Below are 28000 nucleotides of genomic sequence, written 5' to 3' on the forward strand. Positions count from 1 at the left end.
AAAAGAACAAAGGGAGATGAATGTTTCAAATGCCGTTTGTTTCAACATATTGAACGTGGGAAATATACATTGAACTTTTGACCGAGGGAGAGACATTGACGGGAACATAAAACCGTTGTCATATTAAAAGAGGATTGAGCTGGGGAACATGGTCCGGGGAACATGGTCCTGGGAACATCGATACGCTCCCCTAGTGGTCAAACTAAGTCAAGTCAAGTAATAGCACGTTTCGCAACACAATGCAAGCCTCGTATACAAATGCCAAGAGTTTGCAACTAAGCTAGCTGGTGAACATAGCTAATGTGAGTAACGTTTGCTAACGTTAGGGCATTTAGCAGCTCAAGACCCAGCTATTTTTCTCAAGAGTTGGTAAGTTAAAGAGCAAAAGAGCTGACGAGAGAATTAATATTGGACTTACATTTGTCAGCAGGACACAAACACGACACACGACTTTAAATGAATGATGACGTGGCTCTATATCTTCTGGATGTGTAACCCTAAATAGGCAACTGCTGTTGACCCTGAATAGACAACTGTTGTTGACCCTGAAGGCACCACGGACCCTGCTCCTCCCCACCAGAGGGCGACAGCCAATTCGAAGCGAACAAGAAGAAGCAGCGGGGGCGGCAGCGGCAGCATGGATGAAGAACAGCAGCGTCACCACCACAGAAGAAGCGTGAAATGTATGATTGTTATGTGTCATGCAGTCTGGCTGGTGGTCAGCTGACAGATCCGAGTCTCCTGTGATGTTTACTTTCTTTGTTTAGTGCGTTAAACCTGCGTTTTTTTCTGAATGAATGAAGCGGTATGCTTCGATAAGGAGAACCATGGTAGTCGTCAACTCGGTGCTCAAGCTGTTGCAGAGGCAGACGTACACCTGTCTGTCCCATCGATACGGGCTGTACCTCTGCTTTGGGGGGATCGTCCTCATGATAGTTTCCGCCTTTCAGTTTGGAGAGGTGAGCTTCTTCTATGTTCTTAACTCCAGTGCACTTAATGGCAACCAGGTTGTTTAGCTAACGTTAGTTGCTCGACAGCTGTGAAACAAACGAGGCACCGTCCCACCAGGTTCCACTAAAAAAATCGGCTCTTTTAAAGCGATCTAGCTTATCAGCAAACCTACGTTTCCTTAGATATTTAATCCAGACGTTTTATGATTCTTTAGGGTGTTCATGCTACTTCGGCGCTATACATACTCACTTCATTTTACCTATTTAAAAGAATTGATTCCCATGGCTTGCTAAGTTTGTTGAGGATGATTTGTGAATATCACGCAAAGCTTTTATCGAACTTGGGATTTTTTTTATTACATGGTTTGTTGAAATTAGAATATTTGTTAAATTTAAGAGCTAAAGACCCCCTCAGATAGTGTATTAAGTCTTATTGTATAGGGTGTCTACCTGTGCAGAAAATGACTGAACAAGGAGCACTCCCAGTTTTTCAGTGTGGTTTGGTGTGGCCTTGGCTGTGTGTGATATTGGGATGTTGCAACATTAGCAACTTCTTGTCCTAGAGTGTTGTATTACTAGTGTCCCCTCCTCTCCATACAGGTGGTGGTTGAGTGGAGTCGGGACCAGTATCATGTGCTGTTTGACTCCTACAGAGACAATGTAGGTGGGAAATCATTCCAAAGCAGGTGAGCAAAGGACAGCATTTATGCTTCCCAATGAAGGGTGATTTAAACACATCAACAAACAACAAAAGAAATACATACATTTCACTATTGTGTCACCCCGTCATTATGTCCTGTACTGTATCATTCACATCATGCTGTCTACAGCTGACCTTGTGATCTTTGCACTTACAGTAATAGTGCAAAATCTTCTTGGGTGGGCTTTCGAAATATAAGATCTTATCATATTTACAAATGTCGATGTGAAAAGTGTGCCCACTTTCTCCAAAAACCTTTCTTTGTGCCACACAGGACTGTTTGTACCCTTTCCTTGAGATAATCTGAAAGAAGGGTGCCGAGGTGTAACCATGCATGAACAAAAACTAATTCCGACTCGGTAGAGGAAAGTGTCATGAGTGATTTGAGTGTTTCTTTTTGCAGGCTCTGTCTGCCCATGCCTATTGATGTGGTGTACACATGGGTGAACGGCACAGACATGGCTCTGCTGAAGGAACTGAAGACGGTCAAAGAGCAACTGGAGGAGGAACAAAGGGCTCTGAGGTAGCTGTGACTCCACTGTCTTGTGCAAATACAGTGGTGCAATGAACCTTGATGTGTAGGTGGAATTAATGTAATGTAGGTGTTTTTATTTTCCTGCAGAAAGCCTTGCCCTGCAGTATATAGTGATATAGTGCAAACACACTCCAGTGCATTCCCATTTTCACCTGAATACAGTCAGAATTGGCATACAAGCTGAGCTGTAGCATTATCATTGTTTTACTCTGATTGGCTTGTTCAGACATTGCCCCGGAGGAAGAGTGAATCTTAGATCAAAGGTTAGAAGGTTATTGGCTCCTACTGACCACTGTAAATAATACAGTGCTGTACAATGTGGCTGTTCTAGGTTTTATATGTAGACAATCATATGAATTCACTGTTTTATGGCACACAGGGAACGCCTGGGGAAAAATGCAAGTGAGACAACTGAAGTGCCAAAAGAGAGGTAAGTCTGAAGATATGTCGATGGTGTGTGATGGACCTCATAGGTCACAAAGTTATAACACGTACTCGAGAAGGGGTGGGAGTATATGGATGAAATCATCATAGTTTATGACATTTTGTATCGCAATTTTGAGATATATATATATATATATATATAGACTCAGTTGCCAGTTTATTTTGTCCATTGAATGTCAATGAAGGTAGGCTAAATAACAGAAACACCTTTCTGTACAGTGCAATACAGTTCAACAGCACCACAACCAGACTGCATGTTTTAGCTTGCCTAATAAAATGGTAACTCTGTATTTATCGTGATATAGTAAATTTCCCAGTAAATAAACAGAGAAACAGTTTTTCAGATAAAGTTGCCATTTGAAATGTCTGATTGTGGTTCATTCGGAAAACTAAATCCCTAACAAAAATCATATGCAAATCCAATATTCCCATAAAGAATTCATACTCATTGACTTACAAACATTGCCCCACAGAGGCAAGAGATATGAAATGGATAGCTACCACTGTATAAAAAGTATTGCAAAATCTATATCGTCTCATTGTAAACAACTTATTAGGTACACCTATACAACATAATGCAATCCAGCTCTGCCACATATTCTACATATGAAGCTTATAATGGCCAGTTTTTGTTTAAACGTATGTAAATATATGTTTTTAGAAGTAATTCTCGGACTCATTGGCATTTCAAAACACTAGGTAATGGCTGTTAAAGACACAATGCAACAGCAGTGTGAGAATTTGATGTTGAAACAGGAAGTTGGGGTGGGTTAAACCACAAGGAGACAGAACTAAAGTGTAAACCGTCTGGATATCAGTTATTTGATGGAGGCCAAAGAGTGCCAGCATTGTTAATAACTGATTGTCAATGATTGCTTGGGATCGTCATATGCAGTATTCTTCCCAGGAAAGTAAAAGCAATGGGATATGAATATAAAATGGACATCATTTTTGGCATTTTTTTTGTGTGACATATCAAACGCGTCCTCGTACATATTGCACTGACTCAAATGGTCAACTTTGGTGTCAATGGGAATTTTAAAAGCTGAAACACAATGAAGACTTGAGTTCAGGCTAGGGATTTCCTGTGTTCACCGCCAAAATGTTAGGTGGACAAAGGGGCCCCATCTCTCTTGTCTGCTCCCTCCCCTCTTTCTGTCATGATTCGAAACGTTTTAACCGCAGACACAAAGAAGGGCCTCGATGCAACATTTTCACAAAAGGAAGTTGTTTGCTGAACGTGTGAAATTGACTAATTTCACATCTACGTTTGCCCATTTAGTGCAAAACCACAAAGTTAGAGGAGGGGGTTATCTGAGTGAGAGCACAAGGTGAAAAATGTAAGTTTTTTGTTTTTTGTTTTTTAGTGTTAAGCCAGAATGCCTGCTGTCCCATTGCATCATAGCGCCCATGCTGGCCCTGGACCCGGCTCTGCCAGCCAACATCACGCTCAAAGAGCTACCGTCACTCTCGCCGTCCTTCTCCGCTGCCAAAGAGCTGCTGCTGATGAACAAACCCTTCCACCCATCCACCACCGTCTCTGTTGTTGTCTTCCATTCGCAGGCTGAAGGTAAAAACACACAAAAGAATTCCGAAGCACGCGTTTAAAGAGATCAGAAAATGTCCACACCTTTTATTTTTTTACAGGCAAGTCATTATTAACAGGTTCTTATTTACAATGGTGGCCTGCCAAGTGGCAAAGCCACTTAAGAAAAGGGAAAGAGGGCTAGAAAATGAATACATTAGAAATACATTACAACAATACAAACACAGTTTCCATCAACAAACAACGGCAGAATTTATCAGGAAAGGATAAATGATTCCAAGCAGCGTGTGAGTGATTTTCCAAATAGAACAATGAACTAAACCCAACAGGCATGTTATCACTGAGGTATAAAAAATGATTTGCAAAAGATGCCATTTGAAGTGCGGTTAATGAATAACATGTGAATGCTGCAGCTGTGGGGCGAGAAATCTGTCTCACCAGTAACAGCAGCAGCATAAATAATGAATAGAGTGAAAGTGTGAGCTAGGGTTGGACGATTGTGTTTTATTTGCATAGGCATTTAAACACATGATCTGCTGCTTAATACTGAACCCTGTGAGCAGTGTTTAACCATTTTAATGATCTAAAATGTCCAATACACAGAGCAAAAAAATAAGATTTTTTTTTTTAAATCTTAAGACCAGCATTAGATTTCTGGACTGATGGTCCTGAAGATTTTGTTTTGCTCACTATTTATTCATTGTTTTTTTTTTTGTTTTTTTTCAGCTGATAAAGCCTATACAGATGTGTTAAGGGAAGACCAGAAAGTCTCTGTGTCCAGATGTTACCTGGTGAGTTTATATCTATTGTATTAACTGTTAAATGCATGTTGAACTGTATTAAAATATGCCTGATATCCTTAACATATCCTCCTATCTTCTTTTGTACATGTCAATTGCTTGATTACAAGTGAGATCAGTTTTATAAAAGGGAGTAAAATTAGCAGTTAGTCAAAACGTAATCATCTTAAACTGCATATGATCGTGGGGATGTGAATGTGGATTAATGTTCTGTTGTTTAAGTACGGACACTAGTGTACAGTGGTACAACGTGTCCATTGGTCACTTGTGTCGAACGTTTGTTGAGAAGGAAATGGGAAAGGATCAGTAGAACTATATTTTATTGATAATGTGGGATTATTAATTATACAGCATTTATTTATCGTATTGACAATATGGAAGTATCAGTAACGTTGATTGTTTTGTTTTGTCTTCTGTGTGGACCCCAGGATGAATAGTTCTTACTACGGTAACAACTAACTAAATAAATAAAAGAATTGCACAGCCCTCAATCATTTTAATGGTCACAGAATAATAGGCCGAGGTAATCAAATCCAGGATTCGGCATCGGATTTGGCCGAATATTGGGCTTTTTGACAGGGTTCGGTGGAAAAAAATTCTACACTTGCAATACGCGCGCTACACTGGTCAATGTAATGGCGCTGCCGTTGATTAGGGGAAGGTGTTTACGTAGGTGGACCGTTCACTGCAGTAGGCTGTGAGAAAGTGAAAATGGTGAGCAGAAAAAGTATTGTCTGGCAGTACTTTCCGTCAAAAGAAGGCGATTGATGTTCAATTTGCAATGCCGATTTGTCTCGTGGTGGCAAGGACCCTAAACAATGCACAACATCGTCGCTGTTAAAACATTTTGCGTATGAAACATCCGAAAGAATACGAGTTGTGCATGAAGACAAACATGACAGACAGCAGCCAAAATGCAGCAACTTCAGGTACGGCAAAGGAAGGACAGAAAAGGACAAAAATACACTGCTGTGGACGTTGTTTACTTCATTAATGTGTTTACTGTGTTAATGGACTGAGGATGGGAGTAGGATTCGGTATTCAGTTTCGGATTCGGCAGAATCTTAACCAGTGGATTCGGTATTCGGCCGATCCCCAAAAATCTGGATTCGGTGGATCCCTAGTTTTTTTGGAACATTGAAATATATCTCTTTGTCGTGTGCTTTTTTTTTTTTTGCAGACGACAGATAAAGAGGCTCCGGGTCTGATCCGCATGCAGTCTCTGGCCTACCTCAGCGGCTTCCCGGCTTCCTTTAAGGAAACGGAGCACCTGAGAGTCAAACTGCCCTCTGTCATAACCAGTAAGATCAAACAGGTAAAACGATTTTCTTTATCAACTTGCGATTCAATTTGACTTATTACTAGGGATTTCCCAGACCGAATCCATCAGTATCGGCCTATCCGATACTTATATTTACCTAAATGTTGAATAAATATCCGACACATTAAAATAACAGTTTTAGCCTTCTCAATACTGCCTGATTGTTCACGAGCTACTTGATCCAAAGACTGAAAGAGGAAAAGGGAGGAAAGATGTAAAAGAAGTTGTCGAGGGGGAAAGTGTGGCAAGTAGTTGCTTATTTTGTTATTCAGAGGAACTGTAAATCTGAAACGCAGTGTAGAAGTGACATTCTTGCAGAGACTCTGAGCGTATGAATCTCCTTTTTGTATTTAACATCTACAAGATTCATGCATTGTCTTTTTTTGATACTTTTATTTTGAAATCATTTTATTTCTTACATCTTTTGCAATTTGGTAAAATACCAGAAAATATAAGAATACATTGTTTTTTTTTTTCTTCTTTTCTTGTTAGTTTTTCTAATATTATCAGTTTAAAGATCTTTTTTCCCCCAAAATTCAACCTCAGACAAATGTCGAAAATCCACTACGCATAGGCATCAGACAAGGGGGATACATTGGTTTCAAAACAACAGGTGGCAGAGTTGCACATTTGAAAGATGTACAGTAGATACTTTTGACATTTAGCTTTCTTTTATTTATTATAATAATAACTAAGTAGATGCATCATTTCACTGACGAGATAAAAGGCACCTTTAACATAACTGAACTTTGCCACCAGATGTCACTCTTACAGTGTGCTATCACAGTGCTGAACATGCTACTTACTACAGACATATACTGTAGTTCTGTGTGTGCACAAATTAAGATATTTTTATACATCACGGCAGCAGCGTAATCTAAGAAAGGGCTAAACACAAATACCTAACTCACCTTGGAGAGGAGGTTGCGGTGTCCTGCTAAATATGGGCTTCTTCTATTTTAAACAGTTATGTTGTGATGCGGATAAAGGGCTTCTGTTTAGCTCGGCGGCTTGTGTATCTAATAATTTTCTCTAATCAGGAGTCTGCTTTATATATTGAGAGCGAGGAATGCCACTAACGAGCGTGGATTACTCTGAAATAATCAAAGAAAACAAAACAGCCTGGAGCTGAGTGACCGTGTCAAACCAGCAGACAGGCAGGACAGGCGTGAGTCAACAGTTTGTCCCGTCTTCCCATAATATACTCACATGGCTGATTTAGAATGAATGGGTTAGACAACATCTTTTGTAACTGCCTTTTGTGTATTTGAAATGCAAAACAAGAGTTGTTATACAACAGCTTTACAATCAGAGGACTCTTCAGAAACATGAAAAATGAATTGTCCTAAAGTCAAAGTCTGAAAAAAAACCTCCCATTACTGTATCTTAATAGAAGTGAAACAATCAGTCAATTCATCAATCAGTGAATACATTTTTATGCAAAAATTGTACTAGCTTCTTAAATGTGAATATTTGCTTGATTTTTAGTCTTATAAGAGAGTGAACTGAACATCTGTATGTCTTGGACTGCAGGTCAGACCAAACATGCAATTTATATAGTTATAGTTATAGTTATAGTTATAATAATAGTTCAACTTTGACTACTTTCTGACATTTTATAGACCAAATGATCAATTTAAAAAAATATCAGCATATTCATTGATAATGATAATAATAACTGTTTGTTGCAGCTAATAGGAATAAGAATATAATCAAAAAGACAGCAGACAAATGTGTAAAAATTGAACTGAACAACTCAAATAAAAATAAAAAAAGGTTTAAATACTGAGGGTGCACAGTTTATTCATATCTTTATGCAAGTAATTTCATTGTATTTTAAAACTGATACAGTTCTTGTCTCTTCTTGTTTATGAATGGTCCTATCATATTTTTAAGGTTTTGGGTTGTTTTTTTTTTATTGCAAATGTATCCATAGAAAGTAAGCTTGGTCATTCTTTTAACCACTGTTGTAAAGTTGGTTATTGTATGCCAATGTTAGGCATGCAGTATACAAGAATATACCGTCTTTTTTTCCCCTTACACCAAGAAACACATAGGGCATAACAGAAGATCCTAATCAACAATACATTTCTTCATTTCTTCCAAAAATGAATGAATTAGACTTTCTTTTTTTTAATGGGTCTTCATCTCAATTGCAAATGGCACTAAAAAGATCTCCAAAACAAACTTGCAGATACCCTGATTATTACGACTATGTACTGTACGTAATAACACTGTTTATAATAGTCAAACATTTATAAGTGTTTGTGAGCACAGACAGGTGAAGAAGCGGCTTCGAACTCTTACACATATCATCACCAAACCCAGTTGTCCCATCATTCCCTGCATTTGTCTCCAGGTTTTTGGTCGCGGTGTAGCCTGGTAGTTTCATATGATAATAGCCGGCGGCATTCGGGCTGTAACCTTAGCTGGCGGTGCGGGGGGTTAAGAACAACTGTTTGGAGTGGCGCCAGCCAGCACGCTGAAAGGTCACAAGGATTTTACCGACCTTTTCCTGCACTCTTGGACACACCCTGTCATCTCCATACATGCTTATGTATGCCTGGTTTTACCTGTTTGGAGTCTTGGAATCTTTTATGAGTGGAACAAGCTGGAAAAGGTGCTGCAGGATTAAAAATGGGAGGGTTTGTGGTGGAAGTAGAGGTGATGGGACATGGGAACTGCAGTCACACAGAGTCCAGGGTGGAAAGTGTGTGTGATTTAAGGTTGGAAGGATTTTAGCTACACAGGCCACCACACAATGCACAGTTTGGGTTTCAAGGTGTTTCCTGGTGTCGCCGGGCCGATTCTGTGAAAGAGGGAGGGTGTGCATAGTGTGGATGGAGAGGTTCAGCAGTGAGAGACGGCGGGTATTTATAGCTGGTGTAAGACCGAGTGCTATAGTGATGAAAGCTGCCCCACAACCCCAATCATCTGCCCCCAGTGTTTGTGTGCAAGCCTGCTGATGTGTTTGCATTAGCGTGTATTCTTATGTTAGCGTGTATTCTTATGTTTGCGGTTGTCCAGGCTTGTGTGCAATATAGAATAATTATTGGAATAAGAGGAAAAAGAAGTGTAAAGGATAAAAAGTTCCAAATTTATAAAAAATATAAAAAATGCTAAGTGTATGTGCAGGTGAACTGTTCATTCTTTTAGATTATAAAGCGTCCATGTCACTCAGTTCATATGCAAAACGTACTGTTAAACTTTAGACACACTTGAGTGCAAATATGGAGTTTATCAACAAACTGCCTCTGTATACAGTCATGTGAACAAATTAGGACACCCATGCTAAAGTTGACTAAAAAGAGGAATAAAAAAAATCATCTTTAGGAAATTGATTTTAATGCCTTAATTAAAAAAATGAGGAAAAATCCAATCTTTAAGGACACAAATTTTCTTTGTGAATGAATAATGTATCGTAAATAAATAAATGTTCTTCCTTAAAATACAGGGGGCATAAGTCAGTACACCCCTATGTTAAATTCCCATAGAGGCAGGCACATTTTTATTTTTAAAGGCCAGTTATTTCATGGATCCAGGATACTATGCATCCTGATAAAGTTCCCTTGGCCTTTGGAATCAAAAATAGCCCCACATCATCACATACCCTTCACTATACCTAGAGATTGGCATGGTTTTATTTCAGTTAGCCTAATAGCTGGTTTGATTTGCATTGAGAGATGATTTTATGGAAAGTACCCCATGCCAATCTCTAGGTATGGTGAAGGGTATGTGATGTGGGGCTATTTTAATTCCAAAGGCCAAGGGAACTTTATCAGGATGCATAGTATCCTGGATCCATGAAATAACTGGCCTTTAAAAATAAAAACCTGCCTGTCTCTATGGGAATTTAACATAGGGGTGTACTGGCTTATGCTCCCTGTATTTTAAGGGAGAACATTTATTTATTTACGATACATTATTCATTCACAATGAAAATTGGTGTCCTTAAAGATTGGATTTTTCCTCATTTGTTTAGAAGATCACTTTCCAAAAGATGATTTTTTTATTCCTCTTTTTAATCAACTTTAGCATGGGTGTCCTAATTTTTTCACATGACTGTAGATATGAAATGAGCTGTGAAACATCTGTGCATTTAGCAAAATGAAATGTTTAAGAAAGGGCTGAAACTAGCGATTATTTTCAGTATCAGTTAATCTGATAAATAGATGGTTAGACCTATGTCAAAGTAACCTAGTTTGTCTTAAGATCTTCAATATAAGCATAATAATGTGACTGAATTGCCATTTCGTTTCACTTCATTGATTCTTTTAATTTGAATTTCTGAACAAATCTGATATGTATCTGATTCAGATATGCGGGACCGTAGTTGTTTTGTCAGGTCTGTCTGATGCCCACCACTACTTTTTCGCTATTTAGTTCTGTTAGTTTGCTTTTTGTGACTCTATAATATTAGAGAAACATGTAATTGTCAAACAAAGTTCCTTATTGGATGAAAATGTTTCGAAATAAATATATTTGAAGAAGATATGTGGGACCAGGCTATTTCAATATGATTTTCATCTAGAGTTGACAAGACAGAAGTGTAATATGTGGATGTTATGGTTGTACACACACATATCCCACACATATGTCAACCGAAAACTAGATGGCTTTCAGCTCAGATGTAACAGCCTATTGTGCTGCACGCCATTACAACATGTCAATCCACCTGCTTAAACAGATCACTCACCATGAGGTTAATTGGTTTGCCCAGTGTCAACTCAATTTTTTTTCTAGACTAATTACATTTGCTGTTGCCTCTGCAGTGACATAGAGGCCACAGTGATCAGTTTATAATATGTGGAGACTAAAACTCACACGAGGCATGTTAATACTGTGGTGAGGACTAACTTTAGCTGCATTCAACTTAAATCAATTTGTGGGCCAGACGTAAAAATAAATTTCGAAACATGTTGGGGTCTTATGAAATTGTCTCGCAGTCTAGATCTTGCCCCCAGGCTGGCAGTTTGAGGCCCTTGATATAGACAATAAAATGTTGGAAAAATGTCCATCACAATGTCCCAGAGCCGAGGGTAAACCATCTAAAGCCCAGAGATATTCAGTTTACAATGATATAATGCAGAACAAAGCAGCACATCCTCTCATTTGAGAAGCTACAACCAGAAAACGTTTGAAATACTTTTACTCGTTAAATGATTACTTGTTTTGTCAAGAAGAAAGGTTAATTTCAGTTTTAATTTACATTGTGACCTAGTAAACAAATCATGTGCCATGGGTTATGTATAGAATAGTTTGCACATGCAGGCCACCACACGCCTCAGCTTTGTGTGCGTGTGTTAGGGCATTATCAGGACAATAAAGAGAGCTATAATAAAGATGGCAATGTGATCCTGGGGCTTGCTGTCTACTGGCTGCTCCCCGCTGGGTTTATAAGACACAGCTAATCCTCACCTAAAAACAGGAGCAGGGAGAAAAACAAAAGGAGTCGAGGTCATGTGAGATGTTTAGGTTCAGTGTGGGATGATGGAGTGAGATGCGGTGAGTCTTTTTCCTGGCAAGCTTAGAGTTTAAAGAGATGAGAGAGGTGAGACAGATTGTTTGTGTGAAATGGGCAAGGCTAGGGGTATCTCTCTCACACACACACACACACACACGCACAGAAAGTCCTCCGATGCCTCGCATAGCTCTCCTGAGATCAGACGGAGAGCCACCTTTTATGACCCGCATGGAGAAGATGACATCACAGAAGTTTCCGTACTCTCACCTCTTTAAAAACTCAAACACACACACGTCGTTCTGACTGCAGCAGCCCGCAGATGCCCCCACATAGGCATCATAGCAAATATTACTCTATAACTAAAGAGAGTGCATTACACGCTGCATTGTGGTATGAAAACAGTACACACTTTCTGTCTCCTAAGTGGGCGTGGCCTCGTTTGTAAGTGTAGTGAACGTTATATCTGCATTTTTTTTATAATTGTTGTGCTCACATTAGATATGTTCACAGCCAAAAGCCTTATTCAGCATTATGAATATTAGTTTTGTTAGGGCGTCCGCGAACAGGAGTTGACGTTAGCTTATCTGTGTTGCCAGATCTCACGAGAGTTTGTTGCTGAGACAGAAACCGATCTCGAACAAAGTTAATTTTCTCCTGATGTGCCCGTCTGTGTCAGGTGTCAGAATGTTTGGGAGATATGTGGCTTTTGAAAAAAATGGGTCTAATATTTACTTTGGTGACTATGGGGCAAAAAAATCAGTCATAAAATGTGTTCATGTTCACTTCTCCCATTGGATTCAATACACACAGGCCCTTCCGCTAGTCTTCTAAAGAGGCGGGGCAGTGGCGAAACCCTGGTGACACAGATACAGGAAATGACTGAGTTGGGGCGTCTCAGTTCTGTCAGAGGTCACCCGGTCAGTCATTTTGATTCCCAGACTTCCAGAAACCTTCCTGTCCCCATGACAGACTGATAAATGTCTCTGTCACAAGATGATGGTCTCTGTCACAAGACTGGCTCAACTGGGGCTAAACCACATTGCTGAGCATGTGACTTTAATTCTGAGAAATTGCTGTTTAGGATGTTCCCACTGTGTTTTGTGGTGATTCAACTTGAAGGGACACTCCTCTGATTTTACATTTAACAGTGAAGTTACTAGACACAGACTCTGGAGGGAACTCTGTCAACTCTTTAGAGCTTTTGAGTTTGGAAACAATATTTACCTAAATATTGTCTGGTTCATACTCAAAGTCAAAAGTAGTACTTTGAAATTCTCATTTGTCAGTAGAGGGCAATAACCGAAACATTTGAGCTTATTAATCTTCTGCACTGCAAACTAATAGAGTCTGCAGCCATGCTAGGTGTCCTTTGAACTGTACATTGGTGCTTTGAGCTAAATGCTAACATGCTGATGTTTATCAGGTAATATTCACCACGTTCATAGTATGTTAGCATGCTAGCATTTGCTAATAAGCAGTAAGTTTAGAGGTCTCTGGTAAATAGACAAAAATATTTTTTTGCTAACATGCTGATGTTTAGCAGGTAATATTCACCAGGTTCATAGCATGTTAGCATGCTAGCATTTGCTAATTAGCACTAAGTTTACAGGTATCTGGTAATAAACAAAAGTATTACCAAAGTATTTTTAACCATTCTTGTTATTTAGTCCGCATCTAGTAAGTCCCATCTACTTTATGATAATGCAATTACAAATCACTGGAGTACTCTTTCAAGCAATTAACACGTTACTGTTAATATGTTTATTTGTCCCTCAGTTTGAGTTATACTCTGAGGCCAGCATCGTCCTGCTCCACCTGAAAAGCCCGCAGGATTTCACTGATCTGACCCAGCAGGCTAAAAAGAACCTGACCCTGGATGGAAAAGAGTTAACCATCAGCCCTGGCTACTTGTTCTGGGACCTCACTGCCATCTCACAGGTACGACCGGTTCTTCCTGAAACCCTGTTAGCTGTTCATAATGAGCAATAATAACCCCTGAGATTTAAGCTTTAGTGCGTAACTTTTTTATATTAATGAACGTCCGTTACATTCAAGCCATTGCCAAATGAGTTGATGCAAAGCTATCAAAACTCTCTCTGTATTTCTCAGTATGGCTATGTTCAGAAGATTTTGTCGTCCGGCGACTTTCACACGCAGAAACTCGAGTGAAGGGGGTGGTGATGGCGCACTGAATATGACACATGCCTTTGGTGTGGGAGATCTGGGTTCGATTCCCACTGCGATACATGAGCAAGACACTTAACCCCTAGTTGCTCCAGAGATGTGTGACCTCTGACATATATAGCAATTGTAGGTCGCTTTGGATAAAAGCGTCAGCTAAATGACATGTAATGTAAAGATAATGACCTCTGCTGAAGAGTCCATCATGTTTTTTTTTAATCCTCCGTGTCCTCCTTGGCTACTAGCAATTGCATGGAGGAGGGGTGGGGGCGCATGCGCGATCACGTTAGGCTTGTATCATGTGGACGCACCGACAGTGTTGTTGTCATTACTTAGAATTCCTCATGGGAGAATCAGAAACAACGCACTATAGTTTTAAGGCTACATATTTATTTTTTTCCTTTCCAGTCCAAACAGGATGAAGATGTTTCAGCCAGCAGATTTGAGGATAATGAGGAGCTCCGCTATTCGCTGCGCTCTGTGGAGAGACACGCCCCCTGGGTGCGACACATCTTCATAGTTACTAACGGGCAGATTCCTTCATGGCTTAACCTGGATAACCCCAGAGTTACAGTTGTCACACATCAGGTAAATTCTAAGGCTCGACCTCTCCAGGTCTTTTTCCAGGTTTTTTACTGACACCTAACCCTATGCAGTGTCTTAAAAAACAAACAGAAAACACCAACTTTTTAAATAGGAAATAATCTGGCCTGAACACCCCTGCTAAAAATTAATGGCTAAATTGAACTGATTATGTTTATATTAACAAGCTTAATCTAGCACATACAATTATGGATTTATACAGTCAAATCAGCAAACTGATTTCCTGAAGTCTCTTTTCGCGGCACTTAGATAAACTATGCTTTGTATCTGTTGGAAATGGCATGTTTATTTTATATATTAAATGAATGTAAATATGTTTTCTTTGACTTTCAGGATATCTTCCTGAACGACAGCCACCTTCCCACTTTCAGCTCCCCTGCCATAGAAACCCACATGCACCGCATCCCAGGGCTCTCCCAAAAGTTCATTTACCTCAATGACGATGTGATGTTTGGCAGAGATGTCTGGCCAGACGACTTCTACAGCCACTCAAAAGGACAGAAGGTGTGAATGCAACATGTCAAAGTGCTCATTTGGGAGTTTTGAAATGTGTGCTGCAGTTTGCTGGATGAATACAGTGTACAGACTTCCATGCAAAATTGAGATGGCTGTTTTTTTTTGACTGCACACTGGCCTGTAATCTTTTCTTTCCTCACCTCCCTGCAGGTGTATCTCACCTGGCCTGTCCCCAACTGTGCTGAGGGCTGCCCAGGATCTTGGATCAAAGATGGGTACTGTGACAAAGCCTGCAACAACTCTGCCTGTGACTGGGATGGAGGAGACTGCCTCGGTAAGGGGATCAACTCTATCATCTCTCCTGTGTAAACAAGCTAATTGGTTTCATTCATGTCTAATATGTTGTCCCTTATCTCTGACAGGTGCAGCGGGGAGCAGTCGGTTTGTGGCTGGGGTCGGTGGTGGCGGGCCTGGAGCTGCTGCACAGATGTGGCAGTTTGGAGGTGGCCTCGGAGGTCTAGGGGGGACGTCGTACTGTAATCAAGGCTGTGCCAACTCCTGGCTGGCAGACAAGTTCTGTGACCAGGCCTGCAATGTTCTCTCTTGTGGTTTTGATGTGGGAGACTGTGGCCAAGGTGAGTTAAATCCAAACTAGGGCTTTGACTCCGAACTTCGTTATTCGAATACAATTCGAATATTTAAAAAAACTAATGATATTCGAACGAATATTAGGCAGCCCTTAATATTCGAACCTGTTATGGGCATTCTTTTTTGTAAATGTGTTTGCTTGTAAACCTTGTTTTCAATTCAGATTCCGAGGCTTTTTCACGCATTTCAAAATGTAACTACACGTCGCGCCGACGCACGTCGCTCGGCCGCGCCTTGGTAGCGCATTTCCCCCGACTCATTTCCTGGTTCTCTTTCTCCATAAACAACATAAAATCAAGGAGAGGCTTAACTTCTCCTGCTACAGATTTCCCACCGTGGTCAGAAAACACAGGGGACACGATTTGTTCCTCTCACTATATGACTCTAGAGTCACTACTCGCTCTGAAGCTACCGGTAATCACCGTCACTCTCTCACAACACACACTCCACACACACACACACACACACACACACACACACACACACACACACACACACACACACACACACACACACACACGCCGGCTCGATGCACACACCATTGCACAAGTATGAACATCAGACCACTTACGTAGGGTACGGTGAAAACTCCGAAATTCCTGTCGAAAACATACTGTTTGTGTTTAATCCAGGGTCTGACTTTTAATTTAAAAAAAACAAACAGTTGTTTAGTAGTAGTAGTTTTGTTTAGTAGTGTGTTTTTCTTCTGAAAACATAATTGCCTGCCTATTGACATTGACTGATACACTGCCCTCTGGTGGACAGAACATATACAACTTATACCAATATAGGTCTTACTGAAGGCATTTAATGGTCAAAATATTATTAATAAATATTCAAATATATTCGAATATTAATATTAATAAACAAACGAACTTCGAATATGATTTTAGGGCAAAAGTCAAAGCCCTAATCCAAACTCAAACTATGTTAATAAAAAGACCAACAAGAAAGGCCAAAAAAGTAGGGCTGCACGATATTTTGACTGATATTGCAATATGATTCGGGATATTGCAAGGAATGATCATTTTTGTATCATTATACTACTTTTCATTGAAAATATTAAAATAAAATAAATGATTATACTGTAGTGTGATTTTTGCAAGGATCTGTACCAAACAAAAAAAATTCTTAAAGGGTAACTACCGTTTTTTTTGTGTGTTTTGTGTTATTTTCCTATGTTTTTGTGTCTAAGTGATGATGGGAACAACAATCTTTGACACTGGTCCAGTATTAAGTGAGATTGTTGCAGTCGGCAGCGGCGAAACAAGCTACAATGTAAGTTAATAGGTTGTATTTACCTTCACAAAAGTGCTCGTTTTGCCACTGACAGGCTCCGATTAATATTCTAAGTGTCTGACAACATTATGGAAAGGATTCCTTCAGAGATAGACCTTTAAAACCTATTTGAGACCTTTGTGTTTAACCAGCTCTGAAGTCGCTAGTGCTAAACCCACCAGACTCCATTTATAAAAGCAATACTTTTAGCGTGTATAGAGCCAACATATTTTCACATGTAAATCGGTAAACTATGTGTTTATTTCAACCAAAACTAGAGTTGTGATGGTTGGAAAAGTGGAAAGACGACCCAAAACATTTCATGGAGTCTGGTGGGTTTAGCAAATGCAATTTCGCGGATGTTTTTATGTTTAAAAAAAAGGATCTTACTCTTTAACAGAAAGCTCGACCTCCTTAGAAATCCTTTCCATAATGTTGTCAGACATTTAGAATATTAATCGGAGCCTGTCAGTGGCAAAACGAGCACTTTTGTGAAGGTAAATACAAGCTGGACAATTGCCCTATTAACTTACATTGTAGCTTGTTTCGCCGCTGCTGACTGCAGCGATCTCGCTTAATACTGGACCAGTGTCAAAGATTGTTGTTCCCATCAGTCACTTAGACACAAAAACAGGAAAATAGGATCCAGGTTGAAAAAAAAAGAAACGGTAGTTACCCTTTAAGATTGTAGGATATGATTTGTGGGCTGGGACATCTCTGCAGCACCACAATATTAATTCAGAATGGTTTGATACATATTTTGTCTTTAACAAATATGGTGCCCCCCCCCGCCCCTGCAATTTGGATATTGCACTAATCCATATTGCGATTTCAATAAAATTGTGATTAATTGTGCAGCCCTACCAAAAAGAAGGAGGCTATAGAGTATTTAGGGTCAGACTATTGCAATTTTTGTTTTGGTCTTATCATGGGATTTGCTGCTTATGACTAAAATCTAGAAGACTGCCAGCCTTATCCTTTTAAATGCATTCATTTCTGTTGTAGATCACTTTGGCGAGCTGCACCACGTGACCCTGCTGAGGGATCAGAGCCTGTACACCCTCCCAGTGGGTGAAACCAGGCCATATTTCAGCTTCGACGGACTGGCTCGCAGAGTCTCCGAGGCCCACGTCAGCGACAACCCAGCGCTTCGCCACACCTCCGTCGCCAACAAGTGGAAGACCATTCACCTGCTGCTCCATCCGGGCCACAACGCCACCCAGATCCAGTACAATCTCACTTTCCAGAGAGAAGACCAAACAGAGTTCATAATGAGCTTCAGCGTAGCTGTCGACACCCGCGAGGTGCCTCAGGCTAATGTGTCCCAGTCTGCTAGCAAAGACGCCGGCAAAGAGCCGAAGCCAACCCCGACTCCAGAGCCACTGGTCCCATTCTCAGACATTCCTGAGGACAAACGGGGCCCTAAGATCCAGAAGAGGCCGTCTGGTGAACCTCAAGTTGTCATAGAAGTGCCTTCACTTAATGTGTCACTTCTACCAGCCGCTGTACAAAGTGAGCTGCAAAAGCTGGAGGAGAAGCTTCTGATCGGTGACATTACCATGAAGGGCTATAACTTCACAAAGGCTGAACTTCTAAAACGTTACACGACACTGGCTCAGAAGCAGCAGGTTGTCAATTCACATCCAGCTAATGAGGGGGCAGCCAAGGGCCAGGGAAAGCCCTATAAAGACTTGGAGGGAGAGCAGTTGGAAGGGAAAGCACCCGTGGAAGAGAAAGCTGGAAATATCGTTCAGAAAAATCCAAACTCAAAAGAAGTAATGTCCATGTCCAAATGGGAAGACGTGGCTGCGCAGGAAAAACCTGTCACTCCTCTAATCGCAGTCCACATCGATGATAAGCACGAGAAAGACTTTGTAACTCCCAAACATTATAATTTGAATGCTGCGATCGAGAGGCCTATGACTTCCAAACTGCTAAGCAGCATTTCCAAAACCAAGAACGCCAAGAGTCAGGCAGAGCCAGCAGACGCTGCAGGACGAGCTCCAGTCGGGAGGAGGCTCCAACACTTCATCTCCGCAGACAGAGGCTTCCTGCCCTGGGAGAGGAGGAAATACTTCCAGGAAGTGCTTGAGGTAAGACGGGGCCGACAACTTCCACTATTCTAGTCACGCATTTCGGTTTCTTAAACTACTAATCTTGCTGTGTTGACTCTACAGGAAGAAGAACGTCTGCAGAGAGAGTTGTCGTATGAGACTGACGGTGCCGCAACTGGCCGAAGGCTGCAGGACACTTTTGCTGACTCGCTGCGCTACGTCAACAAGCTGCTCAACGGCGAGTTTGGATTCACGTCGCGCAAAGTACCTGCACACATGCCTCACATGATCGACCGTCTCATCATGCAGGAGCTGCAGGACACGTGAGTGTGCTACAGATTGTGTGTGTGTTTTGTTGTTGTTTTTTTGTTTTTTTAGGTATTCCTGAAGAGGCGACATCTTAAACCGCTCCGCGCTCTTTTCTTCAGATTCCCAGAGGAGTTTGACAAGACATCAGGCCATCGTGTTCGTCACCCAGAGGACATGCAGTTTGCCTTTTCGTACTTCTACTTTCTGATGAGTGCTCAGCAGCAGCTCAACGTGTCCGAGGTGTTTGACCAGATCGACACAGACCACTCAGGCGTCCTGTCCGACCGGGAGATTCGAACCCTCGCTACAAGGATCCACGAGCTGCCCCTCAGCCTCCAGGTCGGTCCTCACTTCGATATATCTTCTCTCCCTAACATAACTCTGATTCTCCACCTGGCACGTCTGTGCTGCGTTCCGGCTGTGTTCCGGTTTAGTTCCGTCCTCCGCCACGCGCCATACCACACCGGGAGCGTCTCAGAAGCGGAGCGTCTTGCTGCCCGACTCGCAGATTATGTTGTCTCTACAAGTACTTTACCGAACAATCGCGTGTTTATTAAACTAGTATCTACCTTCCACTCCAAGTACTCCTGCAATGAAACTCCATGCCTTCTCTTTTCTGTGATGTCGTATTATGTTTTTCAATCTCCAAGATGAATCTCCTGTTGTCCGTAGTGTTGTAAAGGAGACATAAAAGATATTGGGGGGTGTCTTTTAGTGAACTGACTGGATAGTCTCGCTGTTTGACTTCCTGCACGGCTGTCTGAACGGCCCGCGGTCCACGTGAAAATAGACCTGGAGCGTATCTTTAGCGGAGCGGAGAGCCGCTTCAGGCACACTTCTGGGACGAGCCGTGGCCCGGCTGGTGGACTATCGAGCATTCACTTGAATGGCAGCGATTGCTCGCGGGGGCCGCGGCGCCTGCCGGAACACAGCACAGACGCGCCCGGTGGAAAATAGGGGTAAGGCTTTGAGACTTGTCAGATACTAGTATACAATATTTCTTGTGGTTTAGGACCTGACAGGCCTGGAGCAGATGTTTATAAACTGTTCTAAGACTCTGCCGACTAACCTGACCCAGCTCCACCTGGTGAACCCGACTCAGGAGGCCTACTATGACCCCAGCATGGTGAGCCATACTTGAAGTAAAGAGGAAACCTCAAGTTGATGTTTTATAGCATGTTTCCTGTTAAAACACTTGCATATGATAACTTTTTGTAAGACATGTTATGCCTTTCATATGCCTTATTTGACTGATATTCTGTACTTTTTTTCAATCCACAGCCTCCTGTCACAAAAGGCCTTGTCCTCCACTGCAAGCCCATCACAGAACGCATCCAGAAAGCCTTCAGAGACCAGAATAAGTACAAGTGAGATCTTTAAGTGCCATTATTCAGTCTGAAAATGTATTAAAATTCAGATAGTCTCCCTGCTTAGCTTTACGGTCGCTGCTGCTAACATGTGCTCTGTTGGACAGGTTTGAGATCATGGGAGAGGAGGAGATAGCTTTCAAGATGGTGCGGACAAATGTGTCCCATGTGGTCGGCCAGTTAGATGACATTAGGAAGAATCCCAGGTGGGAAAGGCTGTAAAATGTGGTGCAACCAAAGTTCACCTCTTTACCATACTGGCTGTTAAACTGTACTAACATCTGTGTTTTCCTGAATCCCTAACAGGAAGTTCATCTGTCTGAATGATAACATCGACCACAGCCATAAGGACGCTGCCACAGTGAAAGCTGTGCTGAGAGATTTTTATGAGTCCATGTTCCCGCTGCCGTCCCAGTTTGAACTGCCAAGAGAGTATCGCAACAGATTCCTGCATATGGAAGAGCTCCAGGAATGGTAGGGTGTGAAGTTTAGAGACAATTTTGATCAGTTGAAATTTGAACGAAAGTTGCTACTGAGGCCGCAACTATTATTAGCCCCGATAGCAATGTACTGTGTGTTTAGTGCTAATTAAGAAACGTTAGCATGGTGAACAAAGTAAACATTCTACCTGCTAAACATCAGCATGTTAGCATTGTCATTGTGAGCATGTTAGCATGCTGATGTTAGCATTCAGCTCAAAGCATCGCTGTGCCTTAGTACAGCCTAGGGCTAAAGGATTTGGGGAAAAGAATGTAATTGCGATTTTTCTGCCAGATATTACAATTCGATTTGCAATTTTTTTTTTTTTTTTTTTTTATTTAAAAAAATTAGTTTAGCTTAAGTTCAGTATTCACTGTCATGGAGAATTATAACATGAGACACCATCAAAACTGCTCCCTATTCTTATGTAAGCATGAGAACATAGATATGAATTGCCAGCAATAAGTGTTTTTCTTTTAATAAGCATGGAACAAACACAGAACATTTATCACAAAAGCTAAAGTTATAATAATAATAAAAAACAATTCCAATAAAAAAAAAAAAACAGTACTTTCCTGTAAACTGACATTTCTGATATGCCTCAGTTAAATCTACATATTGCACCTTCTACCGTCATGTTAAATAAAGTAATAAAAAAATAAATGAAAAAATCCACGGAAAATAGGACATTTCTGGAAACAATCTGTGATATGTAACATTATTCCAGCATTTATCTTATGAAAAAAACAGTAAATAGCCTAGAAATAATAAAAAGAGGAATACAAAATGTTAAAAACCAAATGTTACACCAAACATTGAACTAAATATTGCACATTCGATTTATCACGGTCTTCACGATTAGCTAATCGCATTCTTTCAAATCTCGATTTCGATATGAAAACGATTAATCTCTCAGCCCTAGTGAAGCCTCATAGCATACCTGTTTTTTACTGTCAGTACTTTTTGATCAATCAATTAATAGTTTATAAAATAGCAAAAATAATGCCCATCACAAGTTCCCCGAGACCAAGGGGACATCTTCAGCATGCTTATTTTGTCCGGCCAGTAGTCCAAAAACCCAAAGAGATTCAGTTTACAATGATATAAAACCGAGAAAAGCTGTAAATCCTAACATTGAAGAACCATTTCTGCTTGATAAGTGACTTCAACAATTTGTAGATCATCGGTATTGTTGCCCATTCATTTTCTGTCGATGAATCGAGTCGTTTTATAAATCAATTGCAGACAGTACAGCTCTAATGGTTGGAAATGACAAATACCAGCACTGTACCAGAGTCCTTGTTGCACGTGACCTGGGAATGTATCAAGCACTTTTTTCCCCCCCGAACAGCCTGAGATAAGAATTTGTGGCTGTCACCACATTGGGCCGAGTGTTGCCAGGTTGGAGGAGTGGGAATCCCTCAGGGGCTTTAGAGGGTTTTTGTCAGGGATCCAGCCTCACATAGAGGCTTTAAAATTAGACCAAGCCGCTTCAGATCAGTCGCTAGCTGTAAGATACTTGCAAGATCATCACACAGCTGAGCTTCCCATCTCCACCCCTGACTCCCCACCTCCCATTCTGTCTTTGAGTTAGTGAAATAGCGGGAAGATAGCGTTGGGTGATGTCACCTTGTCACCCTGTTACCCTGCTGCCCTCTGCATACTGTATGTTTCCTTCTTGTTACATCACAGCATAACTAGCCTCCCCTCCAGTGCCAAATTTAGTTTCTGCATCTGTACCAGCTGCCGTCTGATGGAGTAACGAAAGTTCTGTTTCTTTATTTAAAACTAACTGAAATGTGTGTTTGTTTGTTTTTTTTTCCCAGGAGAGTGTATCGGGACAAGCTGAAGTTCTGGACTCACTGTGTCCTCGTGACACTCGTCGTCTTCACCATCATGTCCTTCTTTGCCGAACAGGTAGTGTGTCCATCTCAGACCCCACACCGTTTATTTACATATTCAGATGTAGACACACAGGACATTCACTGACACACACCTCTCCGTTTCCATGATTCACACTTGAGCTATGATTCAGGCACTCCCTACCAAAGTTCCACTCTGCAGTGCATCCATCTCATGTGTCGTGCCAGTATGTGTGGCTCAGCCAGGACCTGACTTTACACAAATGATGCCGAGCAGTCCTCTGTGAAACGCAAGGCTTGTCTATCTTTGTGGACTTGGATCAGACAGTACTTGTGTTTGCTTTAACCTTTTGTTGCCAGATAAGTGAGATTTCTAGCTGGAAGAACGTTATAACATTATAGTAATGAATCAGGATAGTGGTTTTGGACACTATTCCTGTCAAATTCTTCCCATTTGGTACTTGAAAGAGATTAAAACAAATGCCAGTAAATGTTTAACAAATACTACTCTGCCACGGATTGACATTGAGCTGTTTTCAGGCGCTTCCCTAATCCAAAGGTTTCCAGTTTCTCCTCAGCGAACCTAAAGAAAGGTTAATAGTTGCAGTGGCCTTAGGAGAATTTCCCCCATAGCAACCCTTGGGACCAGTGATCCCAGTTAAGAATATGTCAGACTTGTCCAGTGTCTCCGTCAGCACACACAAACAGACTTTTGATGTCTTTTTGGCACCAGGTGAGCCTGGCTGTCTTGCTGTTCAAGGTATTAAGATAGAAACATTTGAGTCAGCTTTGCAGAGTTTAGATTAGAGAGATCAAAAGTGTCTTCTCTCCAGAGGGAGGTGGTTTTACTCTGCTGCCCTACTTCTAAGATTATCTTTGCTTTCTTGGGTTACAAAAGACCTGAGGGGAATTTGGTGTCAAAGTCCATTTGAGTAACCAAATCTTGATCATCTGAATAGTTCAACATTTTGGTAAATAGGTTTATTTCACAACGTCGATACCACTTACAGAGGCTTGCAAAAGTATTCAAACCCATTGAACTTTTCCACATTTTGTCACGTTACAACCACAAAACGTAAATGTATTTCATTGGGATTTTATGTGATAGACCAACACAAAGTGGCGCATAATTGTGAAGTGGAAAGAAAATGATACACGTTTTTCAAATTCTTTTTACAAATAAAAAACTGAAAAGTGTGGCATGCAAAAGTATTCAGCCCCCCCCCTGAGTCAATACTTTGTAGAACCACCTTTCGCTGCAATTACAGCTGCAAGTCTTTTGGGGTATGTCTCTACCATCTTTGCACATCTAGAGACTGAATTTTTTGCCCAGTCTTCTTTGCAAAATAGCTCAAGCTCAGTCAGATTAGATGGAAAGCGTCTGTGAACAGCAATTTTCAAGTCTTGCCAGAGATTCTCGATTGGATTTAGGTCTGGACCGTGACGGGAGCCATTCTAACACATGAATATGCTTTGATCTAAACCATTCCATTGTAGCTCTGGCTGTATGTTTAGGGTTGTTGTCCTGCTGGAAGGTGAACCTCTGCCCCAGTCTCAAGTCTTTTGCAGACTCTAACAGGATTTCTTCTAAGACTGCCCTGTATTTGGCTCCATCCATCTTCCCATCAACTCTGAGCAGCTTCCCTGTCCCTGCTGAAGAAAAGCATGCCCACAGCATGATGCTGCCACCACCATGTTTCACGGTGGGGATGGTGTGTTCAGGGTGATTCAGGTTTCCACCACACATAGCGTTTTGCATTTAGGCCAAAAAACTTCGAATTTGGTCATATCTGACCAGAGCACCTTCCTCCACATGTTTGCTGTGTCCCCCACATGGCTTGTGGCAAACTGCAAACGGGACTTCTTACGGCTTTGTTTCAACAATGGCTACCTTCTTTCCACTCTTCCATAAAGGCCCGCTTTGTGGAGTGCACAACTAATAGTTGTCCTGTGGACAGATTCTCCCACCTGAGCTGTGGATCTCTGCAGCTCCTCCAGAGTTACCATGGGCCTCTTGGCTGCTTCTCTGATCAATGCTCTCCTTGCCCGGCCTGTCAGTTTAGGTGGACGGCCATGTCTTGGTAGGTTTGCAGTTGTGCCATACTCTTTCCGTTTTCGGATGATGGATTGAACAGTGCTCTGTGAGATGTTCAAAGCTTGGGATATTTTTTTTATAACCTAACCCTGCTTTAAACTTCTCCACAACCTTATCCCTGACCTGTCTGGTATGTTCCTTGGGCTTCATGATGCTGTTTAGTTACTAATGTGAGAACAGCTGTATTTATACTGAGATTAGATTACACACAGATGGACTCTATTTACTAATTAGGTGACTTCTGAAGGCAATTGGTTGCACTGGATTTTATTTAGGGGTATGAGAGTAAAGGGGGCTAAATACTTTTGCACGCCACACTTTTCAGTTTTTTTTATTTGTAAAAGAATTTGAAAACCGTGTATCATTTTCCTTCTACTTCACAATAATGTGCCACTTTGTGTTGGTCTATCACATAAAATCCCAATGTGCCGTGTTGCACAGTATTCTTGGCTCTGAGCAGTTGCTGGGCAACAACGGAGACTCCTGGAAGCTACAACTGGTCACGTGTTTTTTTTTTTTTTTTTACGGAATATTCAAACGAGGTATACCGCTAATTAGTAAGCTTTAGAGGTGCTGTTAGGCAGATTTTGTTACCATTGGACAGAGCCAAGCTAGCTTTTTCAAGTCTTTATACTGAGCTAAGCAAACAGCTACTGGCTATAGCTTTATAATTAACGGTCATATGATTGGTATTGATCTTTCATATAATGAACTCGCTGCCAGAAAGTGATTTAAGTGTATTTCCCAAAATGTTGCACAACAGCTTGAGGTGTAAACATCCCCACCCTTCTATTTGTAGATGAGTCATCCTCTTGCTGACAAACAGCACAAAGCTTTTTTTGTCTTCCTATCCATCCCAGTCGCATGCGGTTTCTAATTATGCCATTTTTCAAACTTCTGTCTCCTTGCAGCTGATTCTGCTAAAGCGAAAGCTGTTCCCGAGACGCAGGGTGAACACGGACAGCAACCCTGAGCGGGTGTGAAAGAAAGATAGTCTTCCCTCTCCTCTCTTTCAGCAACCTCCAACCCTTTCTCTCCTGCTCAGTAGAGAGGATTCAGACCGGGGGACTGGGTGGAAACAGGAATCGGCAGTCCTCTGTCCTTGTGTTGCATCAGCAGCACAGACACAGGATAGAGACTCATGTGAGATGGTGATGAAACATTTTTCATAAGATGATGGATGGGGCTGGCCGGTGAAAGGAATGGCAGCCAGAAAGAAGAAGCCAGTAATTCTTCTATTCCTCCACTGGGGGCAGCTGAGACTTTTGTACAACACACACACTTACACGTACACAAACACTCCCTCTATACTGCACTACCCTCACCATGTCATTGATTGATGTACTGTTAAAGTGTAAAGCATTTGACAGCAGCAGGCCTGGACAAATTGTGCGTGTGCGTGTGCGTGTGCGTGTGCGTGTGCGTGAGCGTGAGTGTGAGTGTGCGTGTGTGAGCAGGTTTTACCATAACGTCCACAAACTGTTGTGTTTAAAGCTCAAACGTTTAGCAGATTAATCGATCTGTAATTAATTTGATAATCAATTATTTGTTTGAGTCAAATTAGCTGTTACCAGCTTCTTTCATGTGAGTATTTCCTCTCTTTTATATCATCGAAAGTTGATTATCTTTGGGTTTTGGACTGTTGGTCAAACAAAAAATAAATTTGCAAAAAATACAATTTTATAGATAAAACAATTAATTGACTAATTGAAGAAGAAAAAAGGTCAGTAGATGAAAAGAATCGGTACTTGCAGCCCCTGTTGTGTTTGGCTTTTATCGCTATGGCTTCATTTGAAAGAAATGAAGGAAAAAGTGTATATATAGGATGAATAAAATAATTAAGTGTTGGCTGTTATATCTTTGTTGTCTTTAAAAACATGAAACTTGAAGTGCCTTCATTGTTCATTCCTGCCCGTTTGAACATTTTTGTTTATCTCCAGTTTTTTTTTTTTTTTTTTTTTTTTAAAAACATGTCTTCCTATAAGTGTTGGCCACATCACACCCTGATCTAGGGATTTACAGTGAGAACGAATGGGACGTAAAATAATTTATATCTTAATATGGTACACATGTAAGTGATTGTTGTAGATACATATAAGTGATACTACAGCTTTCATAGCCACCTGTATGCGTGTCCCCGTGGGACTCAACAGGCTTGCTACTGTCTGAAATTCAGACCCCCCCCCTCAGCATGTTCTGTAACTTATTTGGATTGTATTATTGTAACAGTGAGCTCAGTGACTGATGCATCTGAAGTTGAATGCCGCAGAATGTAAACATAGCCTCAGACAATGCTCGCCAACTGCTCCAACTTTTTCCTCTGAATGTCAGTTTTACAATGCTCTTTATTATGAGAAAATTGGAAGTGACTTCTAGATGCTGTCAGCATTTTACCCGCTGACATTAAAAGTCATATGATGTACGATGTCAGCAGGCGAGGCGATGAGTAACATATCTGTAAAATGGGGTTCTTTTAGATTGCATCATTTCTGTGGCTCCTCTGACTAAAATAAAATGTGCTTTGGTTCATCTTCTTGGTGTTTTTGTCATAGTGAATGTAGCATTGTACATATACTCAAGTACTGTACTTGCAGTAAGTACAATTTTGAGGTACTTAAGTTGAGTCCATTTTGTGCTACTTCATACTTGTACTCCATTACACTTCCAAGAGAAATATTGTATTTTTTTACTCCACTACATTTATTTGACCCATTATAGTTACTTTTCATATTAAGGTTGTGATTAAAAATGAGAATCTTGTTGGGACCCCTCGTTATGTTTCAGACGTTAGCGAGTTGAGTTGTTAGCAGTTCCACAAAAGAGACATTAGTTTAATAGAATTCCTACACTGTTTTATGAAAACATTACTGGATTCCCAAACCGGTAAATTCATCCAAAAACCATGAC

At 41.0% G+C, this 28000-nt stretch overlaps 1 protein-coding gene across 1 annotated transcript; it reads left to right on the forward strand.

Annotated features, from left to right (window-relative positions):
• Positions 1 to 643: 643 nt before the first annotated feature.
• On the forward strand, positions 644 to 27624 carry gnptab (N-acetylglucosamine-1-phosphate transferase subunits alpha and beta). Its single transcript, XM_031313664.2, has 21 exons — positions 644 to 959; positions 1551 to 1636; positions 2054 to 2173; positions 2565 to 2615; positions 3997 to 4199; positions 4902 to 4966; positions 6156 to 6290; positions 13537 to 13698; positions 14350 to 14529; positions 14878 to 15048; positions 15211 to 15334; positions 15423 to 15635; positions 17932 to 19019; positions 19104 to 19303; positions 19409 to 19628; positions 20302 to 20415; positions 20571 to 20656; positions 20764 to 20862; positions 20963 to 21130; positions 22963 to 23053; positions 26005 to 27624. The coding sequence occupies exons 1-21, from the start codon at positions 798 to 800 to the stop codon at positions 26074 to 26076; spliced, it is 3810 nt and encodes a 1269-aa protein (XP_031169524.1). The 5' UTR covers positions 644 to 797; the 3' UTR covers positions 26077 to 27624.
• The last annotated feature ends 376 nt before the right edge of the window (positions 27625 to 28000 follow it).

The sequence above is a fragment of the Sander lucioperca genome, chromosome 20, assembly GCF_008315115.2.
Source record: "Sander lucioperca isolate FBNREF2018 chromosome 20, SLUC_FBN_1.2, whole genome shotgun sequence".
In the NCBI taxonomy this organism is placed as follows: Eukaryota; Metazoa; Chordata; class Actinopteri; order Perciformes; family Percidae; genus Sander; species Sander lucioperca.

Excerpts from the sequence above, each read along its gene's own strand:
- gnptab (XM_031313664.2), top strand. The coding sequence starts at position 798 with ATGAAGCGGTATGCTTCGATAAGGAGAACCATGGTAGTCGTCAACTCG. Across the intron at positions 19,304-19,408 it reads ATGCAGGAGCTGCAGGACAC|ATTCCCAGAGGAGTTTGACA; the intron begins GTGAGTGTGCTA and ends TCTTTTCTTCAG. Across the intron at positions 20,416-20,570 it reads CCTACTATGACCCCAGCATG|CCTCCTGTCACAAAAGGCCT; the intron begins GTGAGCCATACT and ends TTCAATCCACAG.